The 20,594-nt window shown below is 46.7% G+C and overlaps 1 protein-coding gene across 2 annotated transcripts in view; it reads right to left on the reverse strand.

Moving 5' to 3' along the window:
* Nucleotides 1-629: 629 nt before the first annotated feature.
* Nucleotides 630-20,594, reverse strand: part of ITPR1 (inositol 1,4,5-trisphosphate receptor type 1) — a 324,061-nt gene continuing 304,096 nt past the window's right edge. For both annotated transcript variants that reach the window (XM_024747000.1, XM_024747001.1), the window contains 2 exons: nucleotides 10,042-10,203; nucleotides 630-1,991 (listed from right to left, as the gene is read on the reverse strand). In XM_024747000.1, coding sequence (XP_024602768.1) covers nucleotides 1,905-1,991; nucleotides 10,042-10,203 — 249 coding nt within the window. In that variant the 3' untranslated portion in view covers nucleotides 630-1,904. The remainder of the gene's footprint in view (nucleotides 1,992-10,041; nucleotides 10,204-20,594) is intronic.

Consider the following 20,594-nt stretch of genomic DNA (forward strand, 5'->3'; position numbering starts at 1 on the left):
ATGGAAAATTACTTTTTTTTTTAAGTTATCAATTATAAAGTAGAAGCATTGGTTTTGAAACTAGTCATTTAACTGGAATTTAATCACGACCTGGTTCCCAACATTGGATGGTAATTATCCTTATTTAGCAAAGCACAGAGAAAAATCAGTGTTTGTTAAAAGAGCAACCACGGTGGGCATTGCTCTCAGGAGGGGACAGGTTTCACTACCTTTGGATAGACGAGTTAGCTTTTGTAAAACATTTTCAACTGTCTTGAAGGACTCTGACCGCTGGGCATGAGTGAGAACTAATCTCCCTGTTGGTGATTCCTTTGCACTGCAGGTAGCAAGATGCAGGTCCCCCAGGGAAAGTGCAGGAGTGGGAGCCTTACCATGTGCTACAGTGCTCGTGACAGTCTGCTTGGCAGTCACTTACCGAGAAGAACGAATGGCTGGCTACTGTATAAACCCTCCCCCATATCTGTTCAGGTAGTTCTCCGTTATCATGAATCAGGTAAGCAGTTTTGGAATTAATCTGGTAGGCAGACCAGTTATACTTTAAATTGGTCCTAAAGGAAATATATAATTAATTGGAATAGCTGTTGTTATGACGCAAAGAAATGTCTAAATGAAAGCCACCAGCCAGTCACTGTATTTTATTCTGCATCATTTATTAAATATTATTTTTATATTTGCATTTACAAACTTTACTCATTTCAGAACTCTGCTTTCAATACATGTTTAACTTTTTTTGTAGAGAGATTCTCTTGTAAAATGAGATCCATGTACAAAACTAGGCAACAGATATAAAAGTTTCCTTTCATACTTTTTCATCCATCAAGAAAAGAAATAATAATGTGACAAAGAAATAAAACCCAACTGTGGCTCTTCCACAAGAATAACATGTCAGTGTTCAAACTATGAGCTCTAATGGGATCATATTTCATCTTTATATGGATGGATATAGTTTAATACTTCTTCGCTACTGTAGCATGTTGGTTCAGATGAAGGAAAAAAATCAGCTCTACTGCTTGGACTAGATAATCTAGAGCCCATCAATTACTCGTTTCTTGATAACGTGACACCAAAATTCACCTAGGAGATGACATTGATTGGCTAGCAGTATGCATTTACCTCAAGCGTGGCATAAAAAGTTCCCTTTAAAAAATTCACGGACTTGGCAAACTAAAGTCTGAGCCTCTAATTCAGCTCTCTTACTTAAAGAAATAGTTTAAAGGATCAATTCAGAAGCCTTAAAGTATCTTTGAAACTAAAGTTGCTTTTCTTAAAATGAATGCTGACTTGACAGTTCATAGGCTTGGAGCACTGTCACTACGAGACAGAGGCACTAGTGCCGCTAGCAATGAGAAGTAGTATCACCACAGGCTAATTATATGGTACAAAATGCCCGGGGGCCTGGAACTCACTATTGATATGATTTTGGCAGCAGCATCATTTGCTGTTTAACCATTTATTACATACTATTAACACACCAGCTTCGAAGATGTGCACGCCCCTCAGGGTACCCAGGAGTTACAAATTTACTGTGATTGCATAGTTGGTATTGCACGGTTCCATAAAAACATAAATACTGGCTATTCTAGTTTTAAATACAAAATACATGTCATATACTTTTAAATCTATAATGTGGTTCAAGTGCAAATCAGGTGCTCTCTTTTAGTCCTTCCAAAAAAGGCATTTTTAATATTTTTGGCACAAATGACATTTCATCGTGCCAACAATTCTAATTACAATACATATATCCAAACCTTGAGGGTAGCAATCATATACATACGGTATAAAACTGAGTATTTACAAATATACTACGCATAAACGTAACCTCTGTGGGTGAATCAGAACGAATTAGCCATACCCACACTAAAAATAATTTAAAAAGGTAAATACGATTCCTTTATTTCATTTGCTTATGCTGGTTGCTGTGGGTTGACGTTCATGTGAGGAGGATGTCCTAGAAGACCAATTCTTTGTTTCTGCTTCCTTTGTTCTGTCATCTGGAAAGTTAAAAAGTTTCATCATTAGACCCAGACACTTCCTGTACGTCAAATCATATACTCAACCATAGATTACCTCTGTGGTTATGGTTTATACTGAAACCCACTTTCTACAGTGTACTGTCAGCGTATCAAACACAGAACTTCAAAAAGGACATCTTCCTAGGCAGAATGGGGAATTCTGTGCCTTAGGCAATGTGACATTCAGAAACTTTGCTTTCTACTTGTTTCATAAAGGAACAAAAAAACAGTTAAAGCACAAGATTCTTGATCGTTTCCCAAATCCACTTCCAACTGATAGCTTTGTATGACAGTAACAACACACTGAACTGTCAAGAAAAGCAGTGTGTTTAAAATCCTAGGTTTAAGAGAGATTAAGTCCACGGTCTTCAGGGGGTCTCGATTCCTCTCCAGTGACTCTTGGGCCGTTTTGATCTGCGAGAAAGAAATCACACAGCATTTCTAGGGAGATGATGAGGAATGTCCTCTCCTCTGAGGTCCAGGGTGACTAAATAACCTAATCGTGGCCTGGCACTCAGTGGTGACTATTCCTTGCCACCTACAGACACTAAGGCCAGGAAAGACCATTTCCTAAGGCTGCTCAAATGAAACAGTGCTTTGCAAACCCAGAACAAGAGATTGGTACCGTTTATTTCGGCTGCCGAACTAAATCAGTTCTCACACGGACAGGTATCCAGCTCTGTTCTGGCTATTTCAGGGCGTAATTAATTCCCTGCATTCACATTGCTCATAACCCAGGTAGTCCCAGCTCAGGATTTGATGCTGGGCCTCAAATATTTCGGTACAGAATATCCTGAGAACATAAAATAAGATGAACTTACCTAGGTTCAATTTTAACGTGGTTATTTTTTCTTAAACATAGCCGTTTTCCTTTCATATCAAAATACTATTTTTAGGCTCCTGTGAAATGCCTTCAGTTATATTTTAGAAGAGAAGATTTACAAGGAGTGAATATCTCCCAAAGGCAGCTTTTTATAAAGCCTTTTATAAAGAGTTGAATTAGGATATCCCAGCTAGCCTCTAAAGTTTCCTTGGATGAGTGACAAATCGTGAAGGGAGGTGTCACCCCCTATACTACACAGATTCAGCTGCGGAAGCAGAACCTCACGTGACCCGTGGAATAAATTCACAAGTAGATTGTAACGCAATCAGTAATTCAGCCATCTCACTGCCTGATACTTCATGTTGCTTAGCCCCAGAGTTTCACCCCCTGACTAGCCCCTCGGCAGGTAGCCTTGAGAGGGAATCCAGTAAAACGCAACTAAATTTAATAATCGCTGCATTCTCACGGATTTAGGAATCTTGGTGCGCCCAACCCGTATTGACAGAAACTTTATTGAAAGATGCTGCTATTTTTCTGCTGTTGAAGTTGGCCATTAAAGCTTTCCCTGAAATTTTTCTGTAAATAACTACGTGCATTTGAGATGACCTTTTATGTACATGCATCTTCACGCCTGTTTGTCGGATCAGCTTTTTGTGACTTTTCAATCTGTTGGCTCTTCCTTCTGTTAAACTTAAGGGCTTCTAAACTGGGTTCCTTATAGCAAATGAGTCTTCAACTGAAGGCACACCTTCCTTCCCTCTTCGACAGGCTATCACCTGATAGCCCAGTGGAGGTCCGATTCTGATTTTCCAGGGTTGTCTTCCTAGAATAACGATTGCATCACTCTCCCTGCATCACAAACCTTAAAGCTCCCTACTGCTGTAGGTTAGTGGCCAAAACCTTCGTTCAGGCAGTCATAGTCCTGGTAATTTCAAGAACCTAGTACATACCTATCTAATTTTCTTTTCTGTTTCCCTAGAACAATGGTTCTTAAACTTTGGCGTGCACCAGAAACACCTAGAAGGCTCCTTAAAACACAGATCCAAGGGCCCACAAACAGAGTTTCTGACTCAGCAGGCCCAGGGTAGGGCTGGTGAGTTTGCATTTGTAACAAGTTCCCCGGTGATACTGGTGTTACCGATCTGGGGCCGCTGCTGCTGCAGAAGAGCTCTTCACTGGTTATCTCAGCAACAGGCCAAGATCACTGTGGTTATATTTTCATATACTTGAATACTTTAAAAAAAAGTATTTTGGGTAAATGTATTACTTTTCTCAAAATAAGACCTTGGAGAAGATTCTCTGCAGTTGAGCAGGTGGTCGGCACGCAAATCTGACTGCCTGGATTCTGTTCTGATCGACCATGGCCTTTTTAGACAGAATGGCTACCATTTAAGTGAGTAATAAATGGTAAGGAATTGGGCAACTGCTTAAGTATTGGTCCCTTTTGGCAAGGTCATCATCCAGTGATAATTATATGGGAACAGTAATGAAAACAAAGCCCCCTAAAGGACTAAATCTGGCCTACAAGAAACCAAGCTCAACACTGCTGGCCAGTTAAGTTTCCCTGGCCCCTTGGTACATATTCTCACATAACTTCTGGCTTTATTAGCTCAATTCAACCTACTTACCTATTGGTCTTCATAGATTCACATGCACCATATGTGTTATTTAAGGCATCACCATTTTCTGTTACTACTATCTATATCAAAACAGAAATAATGACCAAAGTCTATCCTTAGCATATTCTCACAATGTATATTCTCACAGTGTATTCTCTCTGGACATTTGAAACAAAACTGACTAGATAAAAATATCCATCCGGGGCTTCCCTGGTGGCACAGTGGTTAAGAATCCGCCTGCCAATGCAGGGGACACGGGTTCGAGCCCTGGTCCAGGAAGATCCCACATGCCACGGAGCAACTAAGCCCGTACGCCACAAGTACTGAGCCTGCGCTCTAGAGCCCGCGAGCCACAACTGCTGAGCCTGCATGCCACAACTACTGAAGCCCGCACGCCTAGAGCCCGTGCTCCGCAACAAGAGAAGCCACCGCTCGCCGCAACTAGAGAAAGCCCGCGCACAGCAATGAAAACCCAACGCGGCCAAAAATAAACAAAATAAATTAAAAAAATATATATATATCCATCAGATTCATGTCGAAGGTGGTAACTTCAGTCAAAATTCTAATACAGAAAAAGCTACTCTGATTAGTGTGAAATGTCCCATTTGTAGTAGATACGTTTAAAATCCTCAAAATCTACATTTAGCTAAGAATGAATATTTGAAGCAATATCCTTCTTCATAATCTATATACAGACTAACTTGAATTTCAGCATTCCTTCTTTGGACTCAGTCTAAACAAGAAGCAAACGAGATGGTAGCTTTACAAGTCAGATGTAGCCAAACATCTAAAAGATCTTCCATGAAAATACGGACCGTTGAGTGCAAACGGGCAAAATTTACTCCACCACTATCGTCCTCCAAACGACTAAGGGCTGGCATAGCAGGGAAGGTTCATCGACAGCACATGAAAGCCGCAACCTGCTTTCCTGTCACGGTGAGGTCGTGGCTACTCAGATTCTGAACAGCCAAGAAACTCCAGTCATCAGAATTGTGCTTCACAGGCCTATGAAATCAGCCACGCTCCTAACGACGAGCCTAAAATACTCAGAAGTAAAACTGCAGCATCTCTTGAATGCAGTTATATTGGTTTAATATAAATATACAGATATCCACACTCCTGATCCTTAGTGTGCTGTTCCTCTCCAGTTCATCTGGCAAATGCTCGAGCTTTGAAACCAAGCTCCTGCATTCCCACCTCTGAGAGGGTTTCCGAGGCAATGACTCGAATCCTCTCCCTGTGGTCAGGCTGAATGAAGTACTCCCTTTTCTCCACTCCCAGGGCAATCTGTTCAAACCTCTGTTACGTACTTACCATGTTGAATTATAATTTATTTGTTTACTTGTTTGTCTCCCACTCTAGGCTGTTAGTTCCTTGAAGAAGGAGAATTGGTTCTATTCACCTTTGTAACCCCAGTACCTAGGGCTGCACCTGGCAAATAGGTGTTTCGTAAATGATGGTTCGAAGAACAAATGACCCAGAGCACAGTGCCATTCCTCGAGCATGCCATGCGTTCTCATGCCTTTGCTCATGCTATTCCTTTCCTGGGATGCCCCCTGCTGCATTTTTCAGCTAGCTCAGAAGTCACCTGCTCGTAGGACTGTAGAAGCTAAACTCCTCCGACCCTCTAAGACCTCACACGGGACTGCCTGCCTACTTCTCTGTGCTCCTTTGTTCACAAATGAAACTCACTTCATTCCTCGGGCCATGGAACTTTTCCTACCGTATCCTAACATTAGAGGTCTGCTTCTTTCTGGATCAGTTACAGTATCCTAGATGGCAGGTGTTACCAAAGGCCTCTCTTTTGTGGTTCCAACACAGTGCAAGGACCACAGACTTTCAAGTAAGGTTTAATATTCCATTCTTCCAACTGTGGGGAATTATTCTATTCTTTTGTTCTTCCTTACCCAGTTAATGTTAACAAGATGATAACCCTCTTGCGTGAAAAATGCCAAACATGGGCTTCCCTGGTGGCGCAGTGGTTGAGAGTCTGCCTGCCGATGCAGGGGACACGGGTTCGTGCCCCGGTCCGGGAGGATCCCACATGCCGCAGAGCGGCTGGGCCCGTGAGCCATGGCCGCTGAGCCTGCGCGTCCAGAGCCTGTTGCTCCGCAACGGGAGAGGCCACAACAGTGAGAGGCCTGCGTACCGCAAAAAAAACAAAACAAAACAAAACAAAAAACAAACAAACAAACAAAATGCCAAACACTATCGCATGCTAATACGACATGAATTTCAAGCACTACTTCTTTTCCTACCAACTACAAATAAGGGTCACTGTCCTATAGGAAGCCAGTCACATTTTCAAGAAAGTGAACCCTTCTCTCAATATAAAGAAAACATGCAAAAAAAATTTAAGTTCTTACATTAGTTCTCCGCCTTGGAATAAGAATGTAAGAGAATCACATTTAGTATTCAGAATCTCTTGGGAGGGGAAACTTCAAGATGAGAAGCATCATTAAGTAACACTTAGAACAGCAATTTTAATTAACTGTTCTTGGCAGTAATAGAAAGACCACTAACCAGGATTTTACTAATATCCTTGATAAGAACTTTTTCTCCTCAAACTGGTATTTTAAGAAAACAACAACCAACGAGGTCAATAACAGTTAAGATTAAATCCCAAGACATTCAGCTGTCTTTGCTCCATTATGCTGGTTTTTGGACCATTAGATCTGCAAAAATATCTAAGTGATGAAGCAATTTTTGTATTTTCCAGCACTTTTACCAGTGAATGGTATTCTTTCATAGCTGTTTTAAAAAATATCTGTCACAGGGTTTCTTGTTCATTAATCGTTCATGGAGTTTTTATTTTTTAATTCAGAATTTTTTTCCCTTTGGAGGGCAGGAATTCTCACAATGACCATTTAAGAACCAGCAGTTCTCTGACCTGTCTGCATGGCTTTTTATGCAGAACAATTTAAGAAATCTTTAGGACTGGTACACACCAAATTTAATAAAATTCAAATCTTTTCAGCAAGTTGATTGTCCAACAAATGCTTTACAATTTTGCTACAAAATCAAAAGAAAATGTTGACTAATTCCTTCTGAAAAAAGCAGATTTTCCCCAGCAAAAGCAACAATGCTGAATTTTTCCTGTGATTCTGGTCACCTTAAAACCTAAGCAGATCAATACTGGTAAAGGCACTGGAGAATATATTACTGGTTTCCTCCGATTTCTTCTTAGCCTATAACACCTTACAAGAAAAAATGGTCCGATTTCAAATTCATTCATAGGGGAAGGGTTTTCTGAAGGGTGGTTCCAACCGTTAACTTTAAAACAAAAATGTAAACAGCTGAAACCAAGCAGTTTAAACCACACTGGTTTTGATGTCACTTAATGAACCTTAGTCCATATGTAATCAAGTTTTACATAGTTTGTTCAAGCCAAAATTTTGGCTTCATAGAAACGATTCTAATGCCAAGTCTCTGATCAGTGGTGTAACATGGCAATGACTGTATCACTCCTTAACGTTTAAGTGCGTGATGCGACTTCTGAAACTCTTTAACGTTCTTAAAAAAAATGAATGAGAATTTAAACAGTCAACCATGAAAGGCAAACAGGGTACAGTGACAAAACAAAACAAGGGAAAATAAAAACACAACACGCACACACAAAATCAAACCCAGACTGCAGGACCAGGAGTTCCAGCCTGACATTTTCAGGTAAAGTTGGATAAATTTCCTAAGAGCCTGCCGTGAACCTGAATGTCCTCACGAACTAAAACGAGGGAACTGGGTGCAATGCCATCTGTGGTCTTGGCTACCTCCTATACCTGTGATTCTCTGTGCGAATTCCTCAGCTTTAATTCGCTCCTTAGACCGGGTTCACTGGTTTGCAGTGTGCATCACTGAAGCAACTTCAGACCCGCCCTCAGGGAGCGATTGAACACACAGGATCCTAAGCATTGAAAGGACAGGCCCGGCCTGTAGAGAAGGGCTCGAGTGGCATTTACTACCCCAGAATACCCAATAATAGTTTGTTTCAGACATGTTTACAAATGGCACTTTATAGAGCGCTAAATACTTCCTTTATTTAGGTCTGCATGAGATCAATTTTTGTCAGATTTTTTGGCATCTAATTTAAAACATCTGATTTAATGGAGATTCTTGTAGCCACAGCTCTCTCAAAGGGAGAGGAAGGGAACTTGAGCATTGCTACATGCCTTACGGAGCCCGCCTCGCTCTTCGCGGGGGCAAACAGAAGCAGCTGTAGCAGACAGTGTGCTCACGAATCAGTGTAGTCCTGTGGAACATTTGTCAAGTGTTTCACAGCAGGGGTAAAAAGTTAATAAAATAATAAGCAAAGTAATCTAGTTAGATCTTCATCATGAGTTTTACTTATTTAGGTTATTACTCATTTTAGGTGGCTACCAAGCTCAGTGCTGTAGACAGCCTTCATAAATAAGGTCTTCTGTTCCCATTAGTCTCATTTGTATCTTAATACATGTGAAAGAAAAGAACTTGAGGCCAAATGGTATCTTGGGGCTCAGTTTGGAGTAATTTAGTTGGAACAGAAATACAATCCAAAGTAGGACTGTTAAAGTGCCATGGAGACTACCTCCAAGAAGAGCTGATGCCAGACGGGGCCTTCACTAGTTATTATGTACCTAAGAGGAATAAATCACCTGCGGGTATACCTTACAACTTACCTCCAGGCCAGCCTTGCCTGATAACTACTGCTGTGCAAAATTTATAATCTCGTCTACGGAATTGATGAAAAGCTTTCAGCACTGCATGCGGGAGGCTGAACTGTTGCCATGTTTGTGCAGGATTACCCCGGTCAGCTGCGGGCAGAGCACGGGTCCTCCCAGCGGGAGGTCACCACCTGGTGACTGTGAGTGCTCACTTTAAGGGGGTCAAGGGCGGGGCAGGGGGGCTCTGGAGTACACAGGGTTTGCTGCAGACTTGCCCCCTTCGCCCAGCTGAGTTACAGGGGCAAAGCAATTATCTTACGGACAGGGAGCAGGGATGGGGCAGCGCATCTGTAGACGGCTGAGCTGGGTGAGTGCAGGGACGCGGCCGGCAGAGCGGTCACTGTTCACCCCCAGCACCCGCCACGCTGCCTGGACAATGGGAGCCACTCAATAAGGATTTGGCCAATGAATGAACCCAAAGGGGCTCTTCCTTGACTGTGGTTTATCCCAGGATGCTGGATTTCAGTATCTGGGGCCAGGGGTGGATAGATCCGGGGGCTGAAAAGCAAAACCAGAAACAGCCTTTAATCTTCTGTCAGTGAAGAAAAGTCCAGAGTACAGCTTTGCACATCGTGTTTTTCTGTACAGCACTTCATTGAAGTAGTTTGCATTTTCTCATTTTCTGGTTTTGTTTTTCATATGAAAACCTCGTCCTGAGCGGCACTGAGAGTAGCGTCATGGGCTTATCCTGTCAAAGGGCAGTGAAGGGGGAGTGGAGGGGAAACTGATGGACTAAATGAGTTTGTCCTCTGTTGCCCGTTTCCTTTTCTATCCAGGTGATAAACTTCAGCATTTTAACATGAGCACTACTGATTTTCTCACCACACTTGGTGTGTACGGTACTGGGTGTGTGTGCGGGTGTGTAGGCAGGTGGGGTTTCTTTTCTTTACCTGGTCCTTTAATTCTGACAGCTGCCCAGAAAGATTAGTGACCAGCTTCATGGTGGACTCCAGCTTCTCCTGCAGGCTCCTCAGCTCATTCTGTTCTCCTTCCGAATCGCTGCTGACCAGGGACATGGCTCTCATCCTTGGGAACCAGTCAAGGTTTCTTTCCTGGAATCCACATGAAAAAAAGAGGGAGTCACTTCGAAGAGGAGAGACAACAAAGGCAGTCTTATCACGCCATCTTTTCTTTGTGCCGTCTTTCACCAGGCGCTTTCTGACTGCTGCAGAACTAATGTACTGTACTGTGTTTTTTTAAACCGTTCAGCAAATATCTTTTTAGTTGAATATAATTAAACTCTCTTAATTCCTAGAAGAAATCACTTTAACATATGAGGAAAAGTGGGTTTCCAAACAAGATTCCTAATCTCCAAATACGACTACTGCCACTCCATCTGTGATCTTTGCAAATGACACAGCTAATGAGATTGGAGTTTTAAAACTGTGTTAAAATATATGTAATAAAATTTACCATTTTAACCATTTTTAAGTGCACAGTTCAGTGGCATTAAGTGCATTCACATTGCTGTGCGGCCATCTCCAGCATCCATCTCGGGGATTCTTTTCATCTTCCCCAACTTCAACTCCATCCCCGTTGAACAGTAACTCTCCCACCCCTTGGCAACTGCCTCCTGTTTGCAGTCTGCGGCTTTGACTACTCTACGTACCTCATACCGTGCTGTATGTTTTTTAAAGCGTTATACTTGGAAAATCATTTGCAAACACTCTACAAGTACATGAATTTTAAGATCCCGAGTGTTCTGGGATCGACCAGATACATGGATGGGTGTGTTTCCTTGATAGAGGGTTGTTAAGAGGCTGAAAATGGGGAGCGGGTTCAGTTTCCCTCTTTGTCAACTTATGGACACCACCTCTCGACTCGTGTTTCCTTTTCCTTCCGGCCTGAAATGGCTGGTGGGTGCTGTCAGTTGGTATAAGAAAGACCCATTCAGTCTCCTTCCCTGTCTGTCTCCTCCCTTTGTTTTGATGCCTGTAGCTCATACCTGTAAACAGCATTTCTCACCGCTGGTTAACAGGATGGACAAGCCGCCTCCTCCCACCTCACTTCTTCCTGCCCACATATGCTTTTCTCATAAAAAGTACACCTCCTGGGTGAGTTCTGGACAGAGAGGTAGGAATGAACTGTAAGAAGAGCTTCATCAGCCGGAGGTAAGGGGAGGCACACTGACTCATTCCACATCCAGCTGGCGTCACATCTCACGTGGGCCATTCGGATCTTGTCGGCATGAATTCTAATAAACATCCTAACACAAATCATGCCCACCCCACCAACACACACACACACACACAGAATTTGCTGTTGTTGCTTTGTGTACACCAGAGATCAGCAGAATTTTTCTGCATAGTAAACATTTTCTGATAGTAAATACCTTTGGCTTTCTGGACCATATGGTCTCTGTCACAGCAAATCTGCTGTGTAGCCCCCAAACACCCACAGAGTATACACAAATGAATGGGGGTAGCTGTGTTCCGATAAAACTTTATTTACAAATGCTGGTGGAGGGCCAGGTTTGGCCCACAGTCTGTAGTTGGCCAACCGCTGTCACATACAATAAGAGGCATCAACATACTCAAAATCAAGAACAAAATAGCACAGACGTCCAAATTTTAAAAAGCAACATAAGTAAACCGTGTCTTGACCTAACGCAATCTAGCAATGTAGAAGCCAAACAAGAACTAGTTGAAAATACTACAAAGAAGGCATACCACAGTGGCACGAGGTGTCCTATCTACTTGAGAGCATTTGCTTAAGACGTGTGGGGAGTCTAGTCGGGACTCACTAGCCTGCCAGCGTCCTGAGAACGGGAACCACCTTAGAGTACAGTGACTGGAACACAGCAGACCCTTGATAAGTGTCTGTGGAAGCAAGGACTGATAAAGCCACTGTCTCCTGGGCGGGCCCTGCTAACTAATGCTTAAATGGTAAACCTCCATTGCTTAGAACGACTGCTGGAAGAGGGAAGTGATGCTGTTTACCTTGCTGTGCCACACACCCTGTGATCAACACCCTTCCCATGTGCCCCGACGTTAGCCTGTACCCGTTCTCATCAGCCTCCCACCGCAGACAGAGCAGTGGGCAAAAGGATGTTTGACAAGACACCCCATTTCAAAGATGACCAGCCTAAAACCCTGGAGCATTGCCACGTCTGGCCAGTTTTCTGCTGTGTGTCTCCAGCGAAGAGGAGAGAGCAGACATCTGAAAACATTTAAGAACAGTGGCGACACCGAAAGGCAGCTGAGGTCACCTGTCACTGATCGTACCACTGCCCCATGTTAGTCCTTCACACGTCATCCCACCTTCCCACCGTGCCGCTCTCAGGGAAGAAGCCCCTGACTGCTCGGGGCACACGGAGGGGACAGGTGGCTGGCGGTTACTCTCACTAGGCGGTGCGGGCCCCGTGACGGAGGGAGGGACGGGTGGCCAGGCTGATGGGCCACGGGCACAGCTGCAGCAAGGCCGGCCGTGTACCCGAGACCGGATACCCACGGGGACGGCTGCGAATGTCTGCACACTGACCCCTGAGGAGAGCGAGGTGAAGAGGAAAGATCCAAAGTCCCACTTAAACCGTCAGGCTCAGGAGCACATGGACACACCATCAGCGGGGCTACGACAGAACGTGACGTAGCAGGGAGTTCAGAGACCGCCAAGGCCTACCCTGCACGGTAACGCAGGACACGGCCCCGGGAGGGAGGAAACAATCCCTACGTTTCAAAGGAGATCCCGTGGATGATCTGGTGTTTACAAACTGTAAACTCCTATTACTGAGTATATTTGGGGGGAAACGTTTGATAGCTCTTTAGATTCAAGTCAGAAGTATAATAAGCGCTCTCGGAAGAAAACATTTAAAAAAATACAGCATATTCAACGAATACTTAAGGAGCCCCTACCTTACATGCTTGGCTCTGAAGAACAGCAGTGAGCCCCCTGCACTTGGTCACGGCCTCCTGGACCTCTTTAAAGTGGACATGGCTTTGAGACCTAAGTATGAGGTAGGGTTCCTGCCATCAAAGTGCTTGCACTTTAGTTAAGGAGAGTGGACATTTCAGTTAAAAAAAAAAAGAAGAAACAAAGCAGCGAGGCCGTGTCAAATGAGCGGCAGGAAGAGAAGGGTCAACGTAAGGACTGACTGCAGTGGTTTTGTGTGGCTGGAATCCTCTTTGTGGAGGGCCTGAAGGAAGGTTATCACGTGGCCAGACGCGGGGCCAGCGTGAGGGCCTTCTCAGCAGAGGGAGGCGGGGGCTGGCACAGCCCTGAAACCAGTGGGGCCGCAGTTGGGGCGGAGGGCGGACAGGCGGGGCAGCAGCCCAGACTGTGGAGCACGGGAGAGCCATGCCAGCTGGGCTGGGGAGGGAGAGGGACGGCGGTGACAGGAGGAGGCCTGGACACATGGGTGGCGGGGAAGGGGAGGAAGTGACCTGGAGCCCCTGCCTGACGAGGCGCTGGCAGAGAGAGGGGCCGTGTATGAGAAGGAGTGAGAGCTCACCTGCAGCCCACCGACTGCCGACATGCAGAGGAATGTACAACTGCCTAAAATGGGTAGAGAATTCGTCTCAGACCTGGCTCTGAAATTTTCATGTTCATTTGCTTAGCAAACCCTCCATAAAAATAGAAAACACAGATTTCCAAACAGAGTCCACATTAAACAGGTCTTCAAAAAAGAAGACAGAAAATCGAAGCAAGATTCTGTACGTAGCTTAAGTTCCTTAAGTTTAAGGAACGGTTTCTTTTCCTTATTCTAACAGCAAGCGACCACATGACTATAGATGAAAAAGAATTTTTCCACGGCAGATTCCCACCTCCTTGCATGGTATATGGTGATTTGATCTCTGGACTCCCAGGCAGTGATTTCAGAAAGGTCTCTGACAAATGCAAAACGCACAGACCTCATCCAACAACCGTTTACTGAATATTTCTAATTTCTGTGCCAGGCACAGGGCTGAGTGCTGAGGGTCTAGAGATGAGGAAGACAAGGTCCCTGCCCCCAAGGGGTGGAATGCAGTACAAGGAATGTGTAGTGCAGGGCTCAGGGCATGGCTCTTCGCTTTCGTGGACCCCACTGCAGCCCTAGCTCCAAGTCCTGAGTGCCCAGTGAGTATCCGCTAGGCCATCGAATGGGGCCCACCGGCCTTAAAGTGGCTGCTACCGGCATCTTTGCTCCTCACGCAGTGGCCAGGAGATGCATCAGATGCTGTGCGTTTTCGCTTTATCTGTACTTCTGTAAGTGGGCTGCCACCTGTAATCCTGGGGCATGAAGGCCCTGCCCAAGGGGTACATAAAGCCATAGACAGAAATAATGCATCTTCTTAGAATGTCCAGTTTAGTCAGTGGTTAACGATCCAAAATATTTTTATATTAAACTCAAAATATGCCCTGGAGAACATGAAACCGAGTCTGATTTTAAAGGTAAACCCCCAAGATTTTAAAGAAATGTCATACTTTTCACAGGCCACTCTGTACCATGTGCCCCAATCCTGGCGATACACCTTCGTTCTCCATTTCATGAGAGTCCTTCAGTACAAAGGGAGGAACAGGATTTCCTGGTCGAGATGTTCACCAATTACCACCTTAAAGGTTCTCCCTCACTGCCCTCCTCCAACCTTAATATCTAACAATGCAAAGCAGAGGTGGGGCCCCGTCCAAACCTTAAACCACAGGAAACAAGGTATCCAAGTGCTCTCGATGGTGTGTACCGGTAGCTCTTTTGCCCCGACATGGGTACGTACCCAAATTTGTGGTCCTAGGTGCTGCCAGTATTTTAATTAAATAATCATCCTGGGGGCTTCCCTGGTGGCGCAGTGGTTGAGAGTCCGCCTGCCGATGCAGGGGGACATGGGTTCGTGCCCCGGTCCGGGAAGATCCCACGTGCCGCGGAGCGGCTGGGCCCGTGAGCCATGGCCGCTGAGCCTGAGCGTCCGGAGCCTGTGCTCCGCGACGGGAGAGGCCACAACGGTGAGAGGCCCGCGTACCGCAAAAAAAAAAAAAAAATCATCCTGGGCTGTTAAGTCTAATCTCAAATTACCAGGGAGCATCTAGCAGTTAAAATTAATTAACAATTCTGGCCACACTGTTCTCAGTTTCCATTCGGCTTTGCACCCTGCACTGTGGCATAAGGCCCGACGCAGCGTGGAGGCTCCTCACCAGCAGGACCCTCTGCACAGAGATCGAAACCTTTACAGGAAGATAGTTAGACTATCCCAGTCCTGGCCTTGGAGCGGAGAGAGAAGACCTGAGTCCAGTCACTTTCTCTTTAGCTCAGACTTTCACAGCAAATGCTGAGTGCTCAGTGACTCCAGGGAAGCCTGCGCCCGTGGTTCCCCGGCCGGCCAGGGGCTGAAGGTCCATAAACGTTTGCAAAATCCTGCCTTTATGTCCGTTCCAGATCAAAAACATATCTCAGTATCCTGGCTTCTCTTGCCTTTTTAAGAAAGTCATCGACGAAGGCACTTTTGTTTATACATGAATTCATCTCGGGCTCTGTGTGTGTGTGTGCGTGCGTGTGCGTGTGTTCAGGAGGGTGGGTGTGGGGAGGCTCGTGGGTTCACTGCACGTCTCTCGGCCGCATCTGTCGCTCTGGGTCTGAGGGCCCCTCTGTGCTTCCCTTGCTTTCCTTGCTGCTGGCACCTCGCATACCAATGTCATTAGGCACTGTCTGCCCTGGTCCTCCTACCATCCAGCCAGTGCAGTTCCCGTCACAGCAAGCACTTCCTCGTCAGAGCAGACAAACCGACTCAAGCCACAGCCGGAAGCAGGCTGACCACAAGTGCTAAGGTTCTGGTTAGTTCTTTTCTAGGTAAAGTTGGAAAAGTCCCTGCAAAGGCAAACATTGAAGTTTTAGACACGGGGGCGGCACTGACCTCTTGAAATGTTCTTGACTGGAAAGAGGGAGGCTGTGTGTGTGTGTGTGTGTGAGAGAGAGAGAGAGAGAGAGAGAGAGAGAGAGAGAGAGAGAGAGAGAGAGAGAGAGAGGAGAGGAAGTTGGATTGTGTGATGCAAATGCTCATCATTCTGAGAAGCGTTTTTTTTTTTCTTCTTCTTCCCAGGTTCAACTGAAGAGGCTGTTCCAAGAAAGACAACTGAGATCAGTCACCTCCTCAGAGAAAGTCCACTGAGGTAGAGTTTTGTTTACCATGTAAACAACGCAACATTTATTGTTGAATCCCTTATTCTTTTACAGTCAGACTAGAGAAACGCAATTTTTTTTTTTTTTTTGGTGGGGGGCATGAGGGTCAAAGAAGGGGTCATGGTCGAGAAGATGGGTCCTGGGAAGATGGACCTGTAAGCCATAGAATCCCCTCGGGGAAGATTCAGGAAGGCAAAGACTGTCCTTTCAACTCAAATGTCAAATGCGTTTCCACTTATCTTACCAAGCAAGATGACAAACAGGATTTTCCCAGAGTGCCTGGCGATGCTTAGGTGACAGGAGTGACTGAGGGGCAGGCCTGGAGACAGATCCTTGGCTGCCCCCATGTATCCAAACCTCCCCATGTATCCAAACCCCCAGAAAATGCCTGGAAGAGAGCGGAAGGGGAGGATTGAAGATAATCCTTAACTTTTCTAAAGCAGGGATATATTACACTCAATAAACTTTAAATATTTGCCCCTCTTGTGAGTTAGGGTGACTATATTTGCATTGAAGAGGAAGAAAATAATCTTTAGAGCTCATTTTTCTAAGATCATGGAAAACAAACAAACAAAACCCAGAATCCATTGCTTTGGGTGAAAAAAACAGTGATAGTAAGTTTGCTCAGTGACTCCAAAATTGTCATTTATAGTATCTATTATATATTTAAAAAAAAACTAAATTGAAAAAATAGATTCCAAAGGTAAGAAGATTGAGGGCTGGGGGCTAGAGGGATGGACAGGTGGAGCACAGAGGACTTGTAGGACAGTGAACCTATTCTGTTGGCTGCTGTAATAGTGGATCCACGTCATTATACATTTGTCAAAAGCTACAGAATGTACAACGCCAAGAGTGAAGCCTAACGTAAACTACTGTCTTTAGTTAATAATGACGTATCTAGATTAGTTTATCAATTGTAGTAGCTACACCACAGTAATACAGAAGTTAATAACGGGAACTGGCGGGTGAGGTGGGGAGAAGGGGGCATACGGAACTCAGTTCTTTCTGCTCAGTGTTTCCTGTAAAAAATAAAACCTATTTAAAAAACTGGATCCCACACCTGGAATTTGTTGGCCAGCCTGAAATGAAATTCAAGGGTCCAGGTCCCTGTATCTCACAGGTTTGTTTCTGTAGCAAGCCCATGTCGTCAGTGTGTCAGTGGGAAGAGTTGCGTCCTAGGATCCGGAGCTGAAGCCCTGACAGTCCAGAGTGTTCACAGGACAGTGAGCTGGGGTGAGTCAGCCAACCAGCCTGGGTGTCTGCTCCCTCTTTTTTTTTTTTTGAGAAAGAGATTACTGGCTGGCTACTTCACAGGGTTAATGTGAGGATCAAATGGCTGTAAGAACGTGTCCCATCAACTGGAAAGCACTATGCACAAGTATAGGTCAGTGTCAGCGGCCTAAGGTCACAAAGCTGGTCTGCGGCCCACGATGCCGACCCCAGGTGTGGCGCCCGACTGCCACGTAAGTTAGTTCTCCCCCTCCCAGGGTGAGGGTTTCGATTTTAGAGGCACAGATTTCTCTTTTGCCGATGGAGCCACGGGAAGGGTGCCCACGCTGCTCGCAAGTGCAGGCGTCAGCGTGGTCTGCTGCTCTTGTCTCGGACGACATCGCCCAGACAGGCCCCATTATATAATCTTCAGCTGGGATGGAATGACCACTCACCCTTCCAGACTCGGTTAATAGCTGTCCTTGGACGATACAGTGTAACAGAGACGCCCCGCCAGGGAGAGAACCGCACCCATTTCTGATGAAATCCCTAGGCAGAGTCAGCTGCAGAGTCACTGCTTCATGTCACTCTGGGCCCTCAGGTGAAGTGATGCTGGGCTCCCACTGGGGCCACGAGAAAGCAGCGCTCCCTACTTGGAGAGGTGCAGCTGGGTCCTGGGCCCCTGAGGTGGTGGGAGGAAGAAGCCTGAGGTCACAGAGGAGGGGAGAAAGGTGGGGGATGGCCTGTGCTGGAACAGGGCAGGGCGGGCCGGGCGGAGATTCCTGATGAAGAGCCCTCAGGCGAACTCGGCTTCTCCCAGGCTGGCTCAGGATGTTCTGCTCAGGCCACGGCCCCTGCACGTTCAGTTAGCTACGCAATCTACCAGAATGTTCCTTGGGGTTACGTATGGGATTTTAGCAGTGTTTCTTGGTTGGCCTCTATTCTTTTTTGCATTCCACGAGTTTTCAACTTTGATCTCTTTATACAATGATGGTTGTTTTGGTTGGTTTTTAGCTTACTTAAAAGGCTTTCCAAAGTTCTTTGCTGTTGTTTTGGGGAAAAAGACTTAGTGTTTGTCTTTGGACACACAATCATGCACACCCACGTGCCACCCCGCTCGCTGTCTCACCTGCAGCAGGGTCCCGCGAGATAGCGTGTCGGCCTCTGGCTGCTGTGCTGGCAATCTCCTCCTGTTTGAAATGGTTTTACCGAAGGCCAGCCCTGCCTAGACACCCTGAGAAACCGGTGACGGGAGGGTGTCATCTTTGTCACCGTCCGTACGACTTCAGTGAGAATTCAAAGGCGCGCCACCAGTGCCATCCTGACTTGAGAGGGGTTTGGAAGGCATGGTGCCCACAGCCTGAACTCTTCCGGGAGAAAGTACAATTCTCCAGATTCCTCAATCCTTTCCAACGGCCCCATTTTACCAACCTGCCCCTTGCACTCTGACCCACACACTCACTAGCTCATTCACATGGGTCTCCTCTCTCCCTCCTGATACCTCCCTGCATCCACTCCTGTCACAGACCCTCGGTAGTCGTTTGAAAGTTGCTTCGTGGAACTGTAGAGCTAAAGGTGGCCTAAGAGACCCTCTGGTTCAACTTTCTCACTTGACAGGTGGTAACACGGGGGCCCTGTAAAAAAGTGCATTTGTGAAAGGAGAAACTGAGACCTTGTCCACGTCGTAACCTTTAAATACAAACAGCTGTACCTAAATGCTAGCATCTTTTCCTCATTCTCACATTCCCTAAACACACACTAGTAGGCCTCATTCTGAAGAGATACATTTTAAAGAATCCTGAATATATGTACTCGATAAAAACGAATTCAGAACATTCTCATAAAAGCCAGGGGGTCACACACCTCTCAGTGGCATCGCGCACTACCGCCCGGCTCTGTCAGACGCAGCCCGTGTTCAGAGCAGAGAGGAAATGAAGGAGTGCAGGCCAGGGAGTTACCGGCGTGGCTATGGAGTCGGGGACCGAAGGGGCAGGGCGGGTGGCCCAGTGGGGTCTGCGGCGGGGGAGGGGCAGGAGGCGGGCTCAAGGTGTGGAAGGGAGGGAAGTGCATTTTGGGAGCTTAAAAAATCTGCTGAATTGGGAGAAATGTGCGTGTAAACAAATATTTTACATACGTGTGCAAACACGTCAACCCCTACACACGCCCTGGGGCTGATGAGCCAAGGGGAGACCCTAGCAGAGGCGGTGAACACGCCGGCAGCCACGCTCATACAGCGCCCAGGCCCACGGACCCCACGCTCGGGCGGACCCGAGTGCCGGGGCCCTGCGCGAGCAGTAAGCTCACGGCTCTGCTCCCCTCGCTGCCGCACACAGTGCCCTCGCACACCTTGGCGAAGGGCAGGCGTGGGAAACTCGGAAGAGAGGGCCGGGAGGGCCCTGCAGGCCCGGCTCCCATGCCCAGCGCTTCCGGACAGGAGGAAGCCGCCCACGAAGCGCGGCCGGGCAGGGGGGTGCTTCGTACCTCCAGACTGGAGGGCGGGACGTGGTGTGAGCCTGGGTGGGGAAACCGAAGCTCTGCAGCTGCCATGGACACGAACCCCGGCTCAAGTGCAGAGGGTGGGGCGAGAGCGCCCCTGGCCGGCTGGGTGGCACGACCAGTGATGCTGACGCGCTGTTTCCAGCCGCCAAGGGGCGAGTGCCAAATCCCTCTCCACTTCTCCCTCACTCCGACGCGCCTGAACTCTGCCGTGGTGTCAGCGAGCTTCACAAAGCTTTCTGGGCCGGATGAGAGGGCGGCACAGCCTGTACCCCTACCTACCCACCGCTGAGGGCTGGCGGAGCCCAGCGGGCATCTTAAGCAACTCCGTGGCCTCCCGGCTCAGGCAGGAAAGCAGAAGACACATCTCGGGATCTTATCAACACCCCGCCACCCCCCCACCCCCGCCCCATCCTCACTGGAATTCCAGCATAAAAGCCCAAACCCGTTCCTGTACATCTGTGCAGAAGCAGAGAGTTTCCACGTCACAGTATCAGCAGCCAGGGCCCGCCTGCCAGGTATACAGTGAAGCACAGGCGAGGCGAGAACGCGGGAAAGGGGAGGTCGGGGAGCGTCGGGTGCACGCCCCTCCCTCCTGCACCCGAAGTCCGAGGAGGTCAAGTGAACCGATACAAGATGGAACAAACTGGAAAT

The sequence above is a fragment of the Neophocaena asiaeorientalis genome, unplaced genomic scaffold, assembly GCF_003031525.2.
Source record: "Neophocaena asiaeorientalis asiaeorientalis breed wild unplaced genomic scaffold, Neophocaena_asiaeorientalis_V1.1 scaffold130, whole genome shotgun sequence".
Taxonomy (NCBI): domain Eukaryota; kingdom Metazoa; phylum Chordata; class Mammalia; order Artiodactyla; family Phocoenidae; genus Neophocaena; species Neophocaena asiaeorientalis.